Source organism: Erythranthe guttata, chromosome 5, assembly GCF_056151865.1.
Source record: "Erythranthe guttata isolate IM_541 chromosome 5, IM_541, whole genome shotgun sequence".
Classification (NCBI taxonomy): Eukaryota; Viridiplantae; Streptophyta; class Magnoliopsida; order Lamiales; family Phrymaceae; genus Erythranthe; species Erythranthe guttata.
Genome location: NC_142537.1, coordinates 18,075,450 through 18,092,704, shown reverse-complemented (window position 1 = coordinate 18,092,704; position 17,255 = coordinate 18,075,450). Strand labels below are relative to the sequence as shown.

Below are 17,255 nucleotides of genomic sequence, written 5' to 3'. Positions count from 1 at the left end.
TATGCAAATAAATCTTTCACATGCTTCCTTGATACTACAAGCAAGTAAACAATGAAAAAAAAAACAAGAAAAGAAAAAAAGAGGGTAGATATGATTTAATAATTTTGTCTAAGAAGATAAAACGAGATACATAAATATCGAAAGCTCGTAACTGGAGATGACAACATCATCCATCTAACCAGACGAGGCTGTTTCTTTAAATATGAGCGTAAAAGCAATGACAATACGGATTCAAATCAAGAAACTTGATTTCTTGCTTACCGACATTGTACACGAAGCAATCCTTTGATGGAAACAAGAGGTGGAACGAAAACTCGCATGATCAAACCCTCTTTGTACTTCCACCAAGCAATCGGTTCTAGGGTAAGAGGTGTCGGGGTGTTAGAGATGAAAATCCACCGTACGTACGCAACCCCACGAGGCTGTTTTTATGAACAACACATTTGATGTAGCAACAAATCAACTCAAAATCAAGAATCTCGATTTCTTGCTTACCAAGTTTGTACACGAAGCAACCCTCAGCTGGACGGCAAACTTGAAATACCAACCCTTCGTAGTAATTCAACCAACCGACGGGTTGTAGTGTTAGAGGTACTGGGTCAAGATCAATTATAGGCACCGCAAAATGCTCGAATTTCCCCTTTTGCCCTTCCAAGTCGATGTGGAAAATCTTCGTCCATTCTCCAATTTCCGGCTTCTTCAACTCCCAAACATCCCACGAAAATTTACTGCGTGAAACGAGCATAGTCAGAGACCTCCCATTGGACAAATAATACCTCAATTCTTGTCCACTTCCATTGTTATTACAACCTCGTTGAGGTACACGAATCTCCGTAATAACCTCGGTCTCCACATTCAAAGTCAACATACGAGTCGTCCCAACTTCTCCGCTCGTCCAATGCAAGAACCCTTCGGTCGTCAACGGAACATTCTTGAAAAGCTCCTTAGATTCGAGAGACAAGTGTTGTATACGAACACACCTCCAAGATTTGTCGACTCCGACAGTCGCTATAACACAACCTAAGAGCGCAGCTGGAGCAGTACCATACATGTCGTGACTATCGGATATGATAACCACTTTATACTCCATCGAAGCCGGAGCGTATGCTATACCGGTATAATTATACACCGTGTCACGATATTTAGGGAGTTCGATAAGTTGCTTAGTTACGGTGTTTGAAATGCAGAGACCATCATAGTCCATGGGAGAATACAACAATGTCAAACCATTACAACTACTCCAGCAATACTCGATAAACTTGTAAACAGTCTTGGATATCTCGATTCTTCCTTCCACGTCCATCGACACAAAAGTCGGACGATTAGTAATTGAGCCATAGTGGATTAAAAGTCCGGGAGCTGAATTCTGAAGGTGTGAGTATATGAAATTATGGGTATGGATCATACGGTACCACTTGCGGCAAACAACCATGGCCGCATCGAAAATATCTTCGGCTCGAAGATGTACGAGAATTTCCAACACCAATTCATCGAAAAGAGAGTCTATGTTTGTCGAACTCCTCTGATTTTTACATGTAATCAAGCAATAAGGGAGATTCATGTATACACTATTGCAATTGCTCCCGCCCATCTGCATATATTAAGCAAAACTAATTAACTCCAACTATTTCAATATCCATATTATCCTGTCTTTTCAGCTAAAATGGCACATAAAAATTGAGTCTTTAAACTAAACTTATTATCTAATTGGGCAAAATATTTTTCTCAAAGTCATTAATTGCCGAAAATTCTAAAAAAAAACAGAGAATCTCAGAATTTGCTTCTTTTTTTCTTAATTTCATCCACCAATCATCCAATCATCACAAAAAAACGCAGAATAATTCTATGCATTTTTTATACCACTGATAAACCCTAATCCCGGAAAGGAAGAAAAAAGAAATCGCAACAGAAAGAAAACCTCTGAGACAGCTCAACTGAGGAAACTTCTCCTCCCACCGTATTTGGGTTTATATATGTCCATTCGAGGGTTTTCAACAAATCCTTTGCCCAAAAAATGGGGAAAAAGAAAATTAAATTAAAATCACAAAAAAGGGAAAAAAGAAAATAAAATTAAAATCACAATCAGGAGCGGAAAGAAGGAGAAAATACAGAAAAGAAAACCTAATCGAAAAACCTAATCGCTGGAAAAGGGCTGGTCGTCGCCGAAGGTTTTTCGTAACAGATTAGACGCGGGAAGTGCTTTCTCTCTCTAGAAGGTGGTACGGGTGGGTCCCAACTTATAAACTTTTTATTATTATTATTAGTTATTATCAATGTTTTTATAACCGGACCGACCACAAAACTGGATAGACATTCGGGTCACGGTTGGACCGGTTCAACCTGGGTTTTTTAATATCGAACCGAACGAAAATTTGTGCATGCTGGTTAACGAACCGTTAATTCGGTGTGGTATTCAGTTTTATTTTATATTATATATGTAATATTAGTATTTAAATTAAAATTAATTTAAAAAAAAAATTAAAATTTTTTTAATAAAATTTTGGTTATTCGATTATTTATCGAACCAAATGTTAAGCTGCATATAATAAACGGTTATTTCTGTAGCTTCAAAAGTCAAAACATTAGTATTAGATTATATAATTTATAAATAAATTTTAACAAACACCAAAATATGTAGTTTATTTAATTATACCACTATTTATATAAGTAATTTTTAAATTATATTATATTATATTTTATTGTATTTATTTATTTATTTTAATTAAATTAAAAAAATGTTGAGTAATATTTGATATAAATTATAAAAATAAAGAACAATATGCATTATTAAAGCAAGCATCAACATTAAGCAAATGGAGTGAAGTACAACTATAGATGGACAAGCACAAAGAAAAGTAAGGCAATCATGAATAGAAAACTATAAATACAACTGTCAACATATGCTTCATGAGAATAATAATCCATGACAACTGTCCACGTGTCCTCCTCCTCCTCACCACCATTTGCCGCCTCGTCCTCGCCGGAGCTGGTGGCGGAGAACTCTTCGTGATCACTTGAGGAATCGAAGTACATGTTGTTGGAGGAATCTTCAAAACTATTGCTTCTCATTTGCGGTGACATCGGTTGTGGTAGTGGCGTTGGCGTTGGCGGTGATGGGAGTGGCGGCATTGCCTCCGTGACATCTTTATAGGAATCTAGATCGGAATCTTGATTTGAATCTCGATCAGAATCTTGATCGGAATCTTGATCGGAATCAACGCTTTTCATTTGCCACGGAAGTAGTGGTGGTGGTGGTGGTGGTGGAGGCGGTGGTGGCGGTGACAGTGATGGGACGATCTTTGGTTTCTCCAGTGGCACTGCCTCCATGACATCTTCATATGAATCTTCATAGGAATCTCGATCAGAATCTTGATCGGAATCATCGATTTTCATTTGCCACGAAAGTGGTGGTGGTGGCGTTGGCAGCGATGGTATTACGATCTTTGGTTTCTCCGGTGGCATTGCCTCCGTGACATCTTCATCGGAATCTTGATTGGAATCTCGATCAGAATCCCGATCGGAATCTCTATCGGAATCTCGCTTGGAGTCTCGATCGGAATCTCGATCGAAATCTAGATCGAAATCGCTATCGGAATCTAGTTTGAAATCTTGATCGGTGTCATCGGTTTTCATTTTCCACGGCGGTTGTGGTGGTGAGAGGAGGATGATCTTTGGTTTCTTCGGTGGCACAGCCGCATCGACGGTACACTTTGGACTCTCCGTCTTTTTAATTGCCTGAAACGTACTTTTCTCGTCTAATTTCCTCACCGGAGATGCAATTTTCCTGTAGGTATATATATTTTTAACTATTTAATCATATATACTAATGAAGATCTAATGACTTGTGAGATCATTCGCATGTGTGTGTGATTGTGTGTAAATCTGTGACGAAATACGGACAATATAATCAACTTCAAAGACAAAAATATCCAATCTCTCTGAATAAATTTTAAAATTACAAATGATTACATCAAAATTAAATAGACATATAAATTAATTTATTTTACCTCTCTTTGGGTAAGCTTGCATCAACCAATGGAGCCAAATGCTCACCATAATGACACCCTTCTCAATTCCTGTTGTAATCAATATTCAGAAATCTACTATATATATGCAGGGTAAAAGGGTAAATTACCGTCATCCTGAGGTAAGTCCCTCGGTAAGGTATAACTATGAAAAACTCATTTTATTTGCATAATTACAACCATTCCTGAGGTAAAATATAATTACGAAAAACCCCTTTTGTTTGGATAATTACAATTATCCTCTCAGCTATACACGTCCACCTTTACGATTTTAAATTTACCTAGAGGTGTTCATTCGGCCGGTAAACCGATCGAATCGAATAGAACGAAAATTCATTTTCGTGTATATATATATATATAATTAGTTAAACTAAAATTAATTAAATAAAAATAAAAAAATCAAAATTTTAAACATTTTTGATAAAAAAAAATGGTAAATCGGTTATTTATCGAACCAAATGTTAAACTAGGTGTATGAAATTTTGATGTACCCCGCAATTTCGAACAATTTTACCGAATAAAACACGTAAAAATTTATCAATAGGAGGGGTTTTTTCGTAAGATAATACATAGTTGAGAGGATACTTATAAATATGCATATATAACAGATTTTTTTTTTATATTTAATCTTACCTCAGGGCTGGTCCTTATACATATGCAAAATGAAATTGTATATAATATATAATATAATTCCGTTCTTCAAATGGAGAATATTAAATACCAATATAAAAATAAATAAAAATAATCTGATAAATTAAATAAAACTCCACAAAGAAAGAATTAGTTAGGGTCCACCTCAGCTTTGTAGCCAATGTTGAGTCTGACCGGTCAATTGCTTCTGTGGGTCTATCATCCCAGAAAATATTCCTCATGCAACCGAAGTACCTATTTTATAACAACCAATAAAAACACCTTCAATAAAAAAAAAAAAAATTAAAATTATTTCAATTATTATAAATAATTAATTTAAATCTGATAAATTAAATAATAAGTAATAGCCAACATGTAATAACATATAAAAGCAGTTGAAATTTGAAACAACTACTTATGGCGGAGTAAGAAATCGCTGCAGTTTTCGGGTACGCCTTCGACACAAAGCACACCCGACCCGTTTTCTTGCATGAATACGATCCGCACGTTACTCAGTAGAACAGACGGTGCCAGTTCAATACCCGTGAACCGGTAATCGTCTGTTAAGACCCGGATTCTCCAGCCGGGCGACCCGTATTCCCGAGAGTAACGGAGGATCCGGTGGAGCTTGACGGATCGGGTTTTTCCCGGGGGCAAAACGGGCAGAAGAGAACATTGGCCGTCAACTCCGAACCGAATCGAACCTTGGGTTAGATTCCGGAGTTGAGTGAAGAGAGGGAATATCTTACCCATATATATATATATCCAATAAACGCAAATCAAGAATAAATAAGTACTGGATCGAATATTGAAGCTTATATGCTAGTTCCGAGATCATGATTGATGATCAAGGTTAGGATGAAATTAACGCATTTTCATGAGTATATATAGTGATATATATATATATTTATATATATATATATATATATATATATATATATATATATATATATATATATATAGGGATAATTACACTTTTTGTCCCTATACTTTACCACTTATTTGTTTTTCGTCCTTAAACAAGTTGGAGTGACATTATTCATCCCTAAACATGCTATTTTTATGCTATTTTCGTCCCTCCGTCAATTTGGCTGGTTAGTTTGGACGGAAAATAACAAGTGATTCGCACATGATACGTAAGAGTCAACCCCTCTCTTCAATTTCAGATTACATCTTCTTTAGAACATAAGCCTTCTTTTCCAAATGGCTAATTTCTTCAATATCACACCTCTTTGGACTCGTAAATAGCCTCAATAATCCCCAAGAGACAATTTTTTCCATCATACAAAAATCAGATGCAATGCAATTTATATTTTGAATGATGTTTTTCTTTGAAGAGAAGATGTTAATTAATATATTTGGATTTTTTGAATTAAATTTATAATATGTTAAGCTACTCAACAAGAATTCTTTGTTTTGTTACATATTGAGGATTTGCACGATTTGTAATTTTGTAAACTTTAATTTAGATTGCCTAACCTTATTAGTCATTATATTATCTCCATATTGGACGAAAAGTCAATTGACGTTAACTACTCATTTAAACAAAAAAAAAACAAAAAATTGTCATGGCGCTGTAGGGGATATTAATCCTATATTATTTAAACTTGTTTTTGATTGATGCAGTCTTCAATCGTCTCTAATAATATTGAATAGAAAAAAATTATTAGATGTAGTTGCATGTCTTCTATATTCATTAATTCTAAAGTGTGTGTATGCACACAAATTGCAAAAGGTTATTTCACTGTATGTTTTGAGTTAACTAACATATGGAAGTTTCATGCAAAGTCAAATTAAATATTATCCATACAATAATTGTATCGTTCACATTCAATTCCGCAAATTTCCTCTTAACTAGGTGGGAATGGGTCTCTTGCACGGTGGTGGCTCGTTTGCAAAGTTGAAATGGAATGTGCATGGTGGCTCAAATTACCCAGCAGCATACATGTGAGTAGCCACGTGGATTAATCGTCCATGTCAGCAGCATATATCAAGATTTTCAGGTTCACGTCAGATTTCCATCCAAAGTAACAGCAAGAATTAACGGCAGGACGGAAAATGCTAAAAAATGGCATGTTTAGGGACGAATAATGTCACTCCAACTTGTTTAGGGACGAAAAACAAATAAGTGGTAAAGTATAAGGATGAAAAATGTAATTATCCCTATATATATATATAGAGAGAGAGAGAGAGAGAGAATATATTTATGAATACGCTACACGGTTTGCGATGGATGTAGGATAGTGACATGGTGTCGTCTTTCTTTATATATTTAAGGGTAAATTACAAACACCCCCTGAGGTATGGTCAAATTACAAAAACACCCCTATTGTTTGGATAATTACAACCACCCCCTCAACTCCTCAAATTTAGTGGAATCTTCGAGATTATATGGAATATTATCACTTTTGTACATGTTTTATCCCATTGAAACTCTACATTATGAAGCAAGATGATCATAATATGTGATTTTTAGCTTGTATATATCAGTTTGTGGTGTATCGGAAACTGTATTTTTACACAAAACGAGTACAAACTAGAGCGCATTTCACGGAATCTAGATGATTATGTTGAATTTGGCACCATAAGGGTGGAGGTGTAAGAAAAAATCATAGTTGAGGGGGTAGATGTAATTACCCAAACAAGAGGGGGTTTTTTGTAATTTGACCATACCTCAGGGGGTGTTTGTAATTTACCCTATATTTAATTAATTTAATTATTGCTTGCGCCTGAAGTTTCTTGGAAAGTTCCTAGTGGTTTATTAACAAAAAAAACAGTGTTTTTTCCTCCTACAAACTCACTAAGGGAAAAATTTATTATTTATGCAGCTATTATATTTGACCAAATCTCGAAAAATAGAAATCGAAATGCTAGATGCGAAAATAAAAATGTTAAATGCTGAATGAAAAAATAATAAATACATTTTAAGTATTACTTGGTGTATATTTCATTTTTTGTATGTGGGGGCATTTTTGGAATGAATTTTATAAATGAACGTGAAGCAAATGTTTAGTTAGACTTGTCATTTAGTTCTAATAAGTTTTGTCAGCAGCGACCTATATCTTAAGCCTCCTTGTTTTTATTTTGAAACAAGTGTTTTTGGTTCCAATTCCCAAATTTTCCCATTCTTGTCGTAATTGAATTGTAATTATTTTCTGACTTTTTTCAAAACTGCTAACTAGCTTTGATCCGTTCGATTTCCACACTTACGTAGGTTTTACCCCCTGATCCCCTGTAGTACGTACAAGGCAATTTACCTACATATTATAATGTAATTAATAGGAAAAGATACACACCCAGGTGAAATATATTAGGTGACTTTTTAACTGTTGATGTGGTGAAATAACTTCTAACTAAGCACACATACACATGTGTATATGTGTGTGTGATTATGTGTATATCAATAGTTATAATCGCCCGGTGTTGCTCACAAGCATCAAATAAACCGGAAAATATCATCAAATGTTGAACCTAAAAGATAGACCGTAAATCACCGGTTCGTCGGTCAGTCTTCAGCGCATTTCTAGTTTTGTTTAACCAAACGACTTCTCTTTATTATTATTTTTTTCTTTCTACATCATGATCATTATATATTCGAATAAATATATATCACATCGTCTATTTTTACTTTATTCATATATTTCATCATTCAATTAACCAGTTCGTCAATTACGAATTACAGAAACGTACCTTTAACTAACTAATCTATACATCTACAAAGTAGTTGCGATCCTGGTCGGTGTTGACTCGATTAACCACAAATCAGCAACTCGAAATCTCCAACACTCGCCGTAGTGGTGACATTCGGATCGGGTTATTCGAGTTGTGACCCGACCCGATCGGATTTTATCGAACCAGATCGGGTAATTTTCAAAGTTACTAGGTTTTATCGGGTTCGGGTACCCGATGTTCTTAAACTGGGTCAGGTCCAGGTATTAGTATTCCTAACCGAATGCCCGGCTAAAAAAAAGCCTAAACTACATTGGCCACTTGCATCCAAGCCCAACCCATTAATTGGATAATTTTTTTATATTGGGTTTCTGTATAATAATATTTCATTTTGGGCTTCAAATTCTTGTTTTTTTATATAGCAATTTGTATAGTACAATTTTTTATTCACATCTCACCTCAGTAAGTCAACTTACATTAACTCTGTTGCACAACAAGCTCTGTTGTTTCTACATTTGATAATTGGATAATTTGGATAATTGTATAATATTTGAATATCTCGGAATGTGTTTTGGCTAGAATTTGAAATTTAGGATTGCCTTCTTTTATTATTATTTTTGTTTAATAAATAAATGGTTGTGTAATAGGTGATGGTATAATGGCAATTATTGAATTTCGAATATCAAAATTATTATTGAATATTGGTGAAAAAAAGAAGAAGAAGAAACTCGAATCCAACCCAAAATAACTGGACACTCGGTTATTTTAAGTCAGGTTCGGATAATGATTTCTACGTCAAAAACCCAAATAACCCAATCAGAATAATTCAAATAACCCAGCCCGACCCGAATGCCCACCCATGATTAAGTTGGATTATTCGAGACTCGAGAGAGAAATACGACAGTCAATATATATATAACACACACACTAAAACACACACATATATACACACATAAAAGCATTGAACAAACAATATAAAGAGGTAGAGAAATGGAAACCTTTTCGAGCCGTACGATGAATGCAGTCTCTTGAACAGTGGCGACAAAATCGGAGTTCATCTCTGAAACTTAGACAAAATAATCCACAGAGCATATACATATATATTATTGACCAATTGCCAACATGTTTAGTTTAATTACTAGTATTATATATTAATTTCACTAGCTAGTTAATAAATAAACGTTTTATTTATTTTAATTGAAATATATATATGCCCCTCTATGTCTGTCAACGGTTATTCAGATGCCACACTGGGTCATATACACTGGGTGACTTTTAACCGATGATGCGTTTAGTAACCATGCACTAAAAACACACATAAACATGAGTGTGTGTGATTATGAGCAGATCAATGGTTAATAAACATCCGATATATTTCACCGAGTGTAATATTCAAATGAACCATCTGTCAATATATGGATTTTGATTAAGATTTGTATTTTCTCATGTTGGTCGAATAAGAAAAGCGCAACGGCTTAGAACCCTAATTTAATCATTTTCTCTGTTAGAACCCTAATCTAGGGTTCATATCAAAGAAGAAATCAAAGAACAGAGAAGAAGAAGATTTTTATTGAAGAAGAAGAAAAAAGTGTGTTACAACGGTAACAAAATCAGCTTTAAATAGCTGTTACAATAACTACCTAAAAACGCTAAAAGGAGAAAAAAACTTATAAAAACGTAATAGCAAAAACGCGTTTTATTAACAAGAGAAATAAAATGATAAATGTTATACAAAAGTTACTAAACAACATATATAAGAACTACATATCCAATATCCCCCCTCAAGATGGACTGGAGCAAGCATAAATGTTGAGAAAGGCCATCTTGGACAACAAATGTTTAAATGCAGGAAGAGGCAATGCTTTAGTGTAGAGATCTGCAAGTTGATCACAACTTTTAACAGGCATGAGTCTGAACTTCTTCTGTTTAACCTGCTGCCTGACAAAATGACAATCAATTTCTATATGCTTAGTCCTTTCATGAAATGTAGGATTAGAGGCAATATGAACAGCAGCTAAATTATCACAAAAAAGCAAAGTAGAAGGAGAAACAGCCTGAAAATCACATAACAACTGAATAACCCAAACCAATTCACTAGCTGTGGTAGCTAGAGCTCTGTATTCTGCCTCTGCAGAAGATCTGGAAACAGTGACCTGTTTCTTGGACTTCCAAGAGATCAAAGAGTCACCCAAGAAAATACAAAAACCAGTAGTAGACTTTCTGGTATCAAGACATGATCCCCAATCAGCATCTGAAAAACCTTTGACAATAAGATCAGAAGTAGATGAGTAAAATAAACCTTGACCCGGAGCTGCTTTAATATATCTTAATAAATGATGAACAGCTTGCATATGTGAAGTACGAGGAGCAGAAACAAATTGACTAAGTTTATGAACAGTATAAGCAATGTCTGGCCTAGTAATAGTAAGATACAAAAGCCTGCCAATGAGCCTTCTATAACCTGAGGAGTCTGCCAGTAATTCACCATCTTCAGAAGATAGTTTCAATTTAGGATCCATAGGCAAAGTGACTGGCTTGCAATCTGTAAATTTAGTATCAGCAAGTAGAGTGAGAGCATACTGTCTTTGAGAAATAGAAATACCAGAATGAGACCTGGCAATTTCAATGCCCAAGAAATACTTCATAGGACCAAGATCTTTGAGCTTAAACCTAGTACTCAAAACTTGCTTAAAACCTGAAATATTAGCAGAACTAGGACCAGCAATAACCATATCATCAACATAAAGTAACAAGACAATAAAAGATGCCCCATGACCTCTGGTAAACAAAGAGTAATCATTTTGAGATTGAGTAAAGCCAAGACCCAAAATAACCTCAGTAAACTTTGCATTCCATTGTCTGGAAGCTTGCTTGAGTCCATACAAAGACTTGTGTAATTTACAAACTAAAAGAGAAGAAGAACCTGGAGATATAGAGGACTGAGAATATCCCAAAGGCAAATCCATGTAGACTTCTTCATTCAAATCCCCATTGAGGAAAGCATTATTAACATCCAGCTGATGCAGTTCCCAACCATGAACAGCAGCTAAAGCAAGCAAAACCTTAACAGAAACAAGCTTAACAACAGGTGAGAAAGTATCAATATAATCCACACCTTCTTGTTGAGTAAAACCTCTAGCAACCAACCTAGCTTTATATCTGTCAATAGAACCATCTTGCTTTCTCTTGAGTTTATATACCCATTTACAACTTATAGCATGTTTATCAGGAGGCAAAGCAACAACAGACCAAGTGTGATTGGCCTCAAGAGCAGCAAGCTCTTCTTGCATAGCAATAACCCATTGAGGGTGCTGAACAGCTTGTTTATAAGTATGAGGCTCAGAATCATGCCCAAGATTAAGAACAAAATGCCTATAATCATGAGATAACTTATCATAGGACAAGACAGAAGCAATAGGATAAAGAGACTTGTGTAACCCAAAACAAGCATAATCAGTCAAGTAAGAAGGAGGCTTAATCTGCCTACCAGATCTTCTAGACCTTTTAGGCTGAGAAGTAGAAGAGGAAGGCATAGGATCCACATAAGGCTCAGCAGACAAAGGAATAGACTGAGAAATAGGAACAACAGGTTGAGAATCAAAGATAGACTCAGTGGAAGAATGAGGAATAGTGGCAAAAGGAAACTGATCCTCATGAAATATCACATCCCTAGAAAAAAATACTTCCCTACTGTGAATATCCAAAAGTTTATAACCTTTAACACCAGTAGGATAGCCAATAAAAACACAGGGTCTTGCTCTAGGCTGAAATTTATCTCTAGCAGCAGCCAAGGTGGAAGCAAAAGAAAGACAACCAAAAACCTTAAGACTAGAATAATCAAAAGAGGACTGAGGATAAAGAATACTGTATGGAGAGACATTGTGCAAAACTTTCGAAGGAATACGATTAATAAGATAAACAGCAGTACTAACACAATCACTCCAATATTCAACAGGAATTTTAGACTCAAAAAACAAAGAACGAGCCACATTCAAAATATGTTGATGTTTTCTCTCAACAATAGCATTCTGTTGAGGAGTTTGTACACAAGAAAATTGATGTAAAATGCCTAGATGAGCAAATAAATGATTAAAAGATAACTCTGGGGCATTATCAGAACGAAAAACTTTAATGGTCTTACCAAATTGAGTTTGAACCATAGAAATAAACCTAGGAATCACAACTAAAGCATCAGATTTAGAGTGAACTAAATGAACCCAGGTGTACCTGGAACAATCATCTACTATAGTAATGAAATATTTGAAACCATTATAAGAAGGAACTCTATAAGGACCCCAAATGTCACAATGAATGAGATCAAAAACATGATCAGCAACATGATTATGAGAAGGAAAAGAAAGTCTCTTTTGTTTAGCCACAGGACAAACATGACAACAACTGTCTTTAGGAGCAGTTAAACCAGATGAAACTGGAAGAAAAGATTTCAAAAATCCCAATTTCTTAAAAGGCATATGACCTAGCCTCTTATGCCAAACATTGGCAGAGACTTGATTACACAAAAAAACAGAATTACAAGAAGATATGGAAAGAGGTGGAGGTGGCAGAAAAGGAGGTGAATCCAAAACATAAAGCTGTTAGAGTAGGTGACCAACAAGCCAACTTGTGGCTGTGGTCTTTCGTATTTATTATTGTAATAAACGAACCTTTATTCGTATTAATGATAAAACACATTGGCATTCTATATCTTTGTCCCTTTGTCACAAGCATAGATATAGTCCTTACAGTTATTACAAGTACTAGTAATTGATCGTTAGGATCGTGAGATATTTACTTAAGTATTATAACTGTTAAACCTGTTCCTAGTCGAAGGGTTACGCCACTAATGAGGATATCGGCCTTTCCCATTAAGACTAGCACTTAGTGTATGTGTACTGCATCTCATCAGTAAACGGTATTGTGATATCGGCATGCACAAGTGGGTGCTCGTAAGTTGACGAGTTCACTGAACTCCCTCACCCTAGAAATCTCTAAGTGGTTCCCAATAATCGAGTAGAGATATCTATGGTATAGTTGTACACCATTAGTCCTTATGACCTAGACATCACCGTGACTTCACTAGAGGACCAGCTGTATCGTGACCTGTCCCTGAGTTCCACCGAGGACCATCCCAAGGGCCAGTGTTCGTGCAGTCCGAAATCTAGTGGGAGGTCTGTGCATTGTAGTCGGGGATTCGATCGCTAGAATAGTCTTGGATGTCCTGTGTGTTCTGAAAGTTTGTAATCATTCTAAGTCTCTGGCCAGAGCTGACTAAGTGATGATTAGAGAATTCGATTCTCTAAGTCATGCACGAAAGGATTACAACACTTAGAACGATCGCACCGTCATCGAACATATAAAGAGGTCTCGATGAACCAATGCCTCTAGTTCGATCGGGACATATGAATCGAAGGGACCGTACTGTACGTTAACTATATCTGAAGGTTCTTGCAGGCACTTCATTTGTATCTAGGGAATCATGACGCGTAGTTGCTAGACGCCAATCTTGATTCGTTGGGTGATTGAGATGAAACGAGCTTCATCTTAATCGTAACTCGAAGGGGACGAGTTTTGACCACAAAGGGTTGTGGGCCCACGGCTAGCTTACACCTGAACCATCGAGGGTCACACTGCTCGTGCACATGAGATCTTTGAATAAACGGTCAGAGATAAAATAGTTTATCTTTGCATAATTGGAAGTCAATATGATTGAGTCCAACATTCGTAATTTGGAATTATGAATGAGAATAAGAAAAGGAAAAGAATAAGCGAACATGTTAGTGAACTTTCTAAATCGGGAAGTTTCCAAATTTAGAAAGTCCACTGAACTAGGGTTTCCACTTTTGGAAAGTTGGAAAATAAGAGATGGCACTCGTAATGACGAGAAAATTATAATGACTCGGAAAATGTAATCGTTACAATTTTTCGATCATTGAATTGAGAGATACGAGCGATTAAAGAAACTAACGAGCTTAAGCTGTTGGGCCCAGTCCAACTTAAGCCCGCTAGGGTTTTGTGCAAGGGATTATAAATACATGATTTATAACCCTAGCACAAACAGATAACACACAAAAAAAAACCCTAACCCTAGTGCGGCCGCTCCCTCTCTCTCGCCTCTCTCCCGCGCGGCCACCACCGCGACACCACCGCCGCTCCGTCGCCGGAAACCGGCCGTTCCTCGGCCGGCTTTTGTTCGGTATTCTTTCTCTTTTGTTTTTCTTTCCGTTTTATTCTAACTACTTCGTGTCTAGTGCCACGATTTAGTAGATCGAAGTATACGAGGTGAAATCCGAGAGGAGGAAGATTGTAGATCGAAGAATCGAGGAGCAACGCACGAGCCGAAGCCGCACGCTGCCCCACGCGCCGCCCCGCACGACCGCGCGTGCTGTACACGCGCCGCCGTGAGCTGCCACACCGCCGTTGCTGCTGCTCCATTGCTGCCCCGATTCTACGGATTGGTTTCCGTAGTAATCACGACGAATCGTTCGCTCCTACCTCACGCGTCAAGAGGTAAATACTCGAAACCCTAGTTTCGTTTTAGGGTTTAATTCAAACTATGATTTCATGCTTATGTTTGTATGATTTTATGTGATTATGTGTAATCGATTAAATCGTTGTGAGCATGTTATTTGGTTTAAATTGCGAGCATGTTAATTGATTTAAATTCGGTTAAATTTATTAGCATGTTTGTTGTTTTAAATTTCGCTGGAAGCGCAAAGGTACGCAATTAATTGATTTAATTTGTCGGGCATGTACTTGTGTGATTTAAACTTGTTTAATTCGCATAAAATTTTTGTTTTCCGCTGCGTATGCGTGCCCGAAACCCAACAGTGGTATCAGAGCTCGTTGCGCAATTAATTGCGTTCGTTTTAATATGCATGTTCGATTTATTAAAGTAGTGATTGTCGTATTGTGTAATTGGGAGTTTTCGTAAGTTTAAAATATTTTTGAAATATTGTTTAGAATTTTTCCAGCTTTAAAATTGTTTAAAATTGGAAAATCGGATCTGAAATTGTTTTTAAAACATCGTTTTTTTAATTTGTTCGGATCGAACCGGTCGAACCGGCCGGTTCGATGGTTGTGTGCGTTCTAGTTGACCGAATCCAAGTGGATTCGGGTCGGTCAGACCGGTTCTCGGTCCGACTGACCCGGCCCACTGATTTGGGTCAGATGGACCGGACAGAACCGGCCCGATTCGGTCCGAACCGGTCAGACCGGTTGGGCCGAACCGGTCCACTGAAAAATTAAAAAAAAAAAAAAAAAATTTTTTTTATTTCAGATTTCTAAAATTAAACTTAAAACAAATTGATTTTAATTTTTGGAAAATTATTTTCAATTAATCCCAATTAGATAATTGGATCGACAATCATCTATTTTAGTAAATAGGTGTTAGATTAATTAATTAATTTAAATTGTTAAATTGATTTCAATTAATAGAACACATATATAATATTGATTATAAGTTCAACTTAATTAATAGTACCTCAACATTATTTGAATGATTTATGCTAGTTGAGGTTCTATAATTATTTTGAAAACTCGATAATTAATTAATGTAATTAATTATGAAATTAGGTCGTATGTTCCTCTTAGGACAATATGCGTTTTCCATATACCTTTAGAGAACATAGATGTAGGAATCACATAGACCAATCCAAAACCTTCTGATGAGATAAAACACTTAATCAAAACCCCTCATTCTTTTAATTAAGAATCATTTCAAGCTATAAAGAAAAACCCAATCTGTTGAGTTATTTCTTTCCTTCTGCCAACGGTTGGATTATGTGTAGCCCTTTACTATAGTGCAGTAAGCCGTGTTAGCGGGGAGTGCTATGGTAGAGTAAGCTGTAATTCAATCGACATAATGATGAAGGTAGCCATAGAAAAGGGTTATGTTGGATTAACGTGGTCGGCTAGATTAACTAGGGACTGCATTAGTTTGGCATAATCAAGTTCTATGAGCATCTTTGATTGGTAGGTCAGACTTGACACACGACGATTTTGATATTCGCGAGATTAACTTAGGTCATTATCAAGTGTGAGGAAAATTAATTTAGGGTCATATTGTGGATATGATTGATTGTGATCTACCTTTGGGCAAATATAATCGGGCTAGATTAACTACGGGTTGTATTTGTCCATTGGACCTAAAGCCCACTAAGAAAAATCAGTTTTCTCGTTTGTCTACTAGAGGGAAGTGGAACTCGATAAAATTAGTGGGAGAACAATTAAATAACATAAGTCCAAACATTTAATTGTAACAATCATTTAACGCGAATCTCTAATAATCCTCTTCTCTATATATCTCAGATAATCATGTCTAAGAATCCCATAATGTCAATCCTCGACAATAAACTCAATGGCCCTAATTACCTAGATTGGTTGCGTAGTCTTAAGCTTGTGCTAACTGTTGAGGGGCGTCTCTACGTTTTGAACGAGAGGCTTCCCGCCACTTTACCTGCCACAGCGACTGATGCTGAAAAAGAAACTTATGAAGTTTGGAAGAAAGATGACACTCATGCTAGGTGCTATATGATAGCCGCCATGGAGCCCGCGCTTGCGAGGAAATATGAGTCTCACTTGCATGCTTTCGATATAAAGGCTCATCTCGATAGCATGTATAGTGAGAATATTAGGGCATCGAGGTACGCTGCTACAAAGGAGTTGATCACGGCGAGACTGCGCGAAGGGACTTCGGTCCACGAGCACTGTCTCAAAATGATCACTCTCCTTGAAAAGCTAGTGAATCTCGATGTCACCCTCCCGGCCGAGCTCTCGTTGGATTTGATCCTGTTGTCTCTTCCTAGTTCCTATGAATCGTTCATAGTGAACTTCAACATGAACAAACTAGATCCTCCCTTGGATGAGTTAATGAACATGTTGGTCAGCTTCGAGTCCACCATTAAGAAAGAGAAGTCTGTTCTCATTGCTGCT

At 36.5% G+C, this 17,255-nt stretch overlaps 2 protein-coding genes across 4 annotated transcripts; both read right to left on the bottom strand.

Moving 5' to 3' along the window:
* Positions 1 to 69: 69 nt before the first annotated feature.
* On the bottom strand, positions 70 to 2,220 carry LOC148770830 (uncharacterized). Of its 3 annotated transcripts, XM_088818140.1 has the most exons (3): positions 2,122 to 2,178; positions 1,919 to 2,001; positions 213 to 1,591 (listed from the first exon to the last, which is right to left on the bottom strand). In XM_088818140.1, exon 3 carries the CDS (start codon positions 1,589 to 1,591, stop codon positions 359 to 361), a length of 1,233 nt encoding a protein of 410 aa, XP_088674266.1. In that variant the 5' UTR covers positions 1,919 to 2,001; positions 2,122 to 2,178; the 3' UTR covers positions 213 to 358. The 3 variants fall into 3 exon arrangements, with proteins under 3 accessions (XP_088674267.1, XP_088674266.1, XP_088674268.1); XM_088818141.1 differs by lacking the exon at positions 1,919 to 2,001 and having other exon boundaries at positions 70 to 1,591; positions 2,122 to 2,220; XM_088818142.1 differs by lacking the exon at positions 1,919 to 2,001 and having other exon boundaries at positions 2,135 to 2,153.
* Positions 2,221 to 2,787: 567 nt separating this feature from the next.
* Positions 2,788 to 4,079, bottom strand: LOC148770829 (uncharacterized). The gene is made up of 2 exons (XM_088818139.1): positions 4,008 to 4,079; positions 2,788 to 3,784 (listed from the first exon to the last, which is right to left on the bottom strand). Exon 2 carries the CDS (start codon positions 3,631 to 3,633, stop codon positions 2,830 to 2,832), a length of 804 nt encoding a protein of 267 aa, XP_088674265.1. The 5' UTR covers positions 3,634 to 3,784; positions 4,008 to 4,079; the 3' UTR covers positions 2,788 to 2,829.
* Positions 4,080 to 17,255: the final 13,176 nt, after the last annotated feature.

Coding starts and splice junctions, on each gene's coding strand:
- LOC148770830 (XM_088818141.1), bottom strand. CDS start 1,591: ATGGGCGGGAGCAATTGCAATAGTGTATACATGAATCTCCCTTATTGC.
- LOC148770829 (XM_088818139.1), bottom strand. CDS start 3,633: ATGAAAACCGATGACACCGATCAAGATTTCAAACTAGATTCCGATAGC.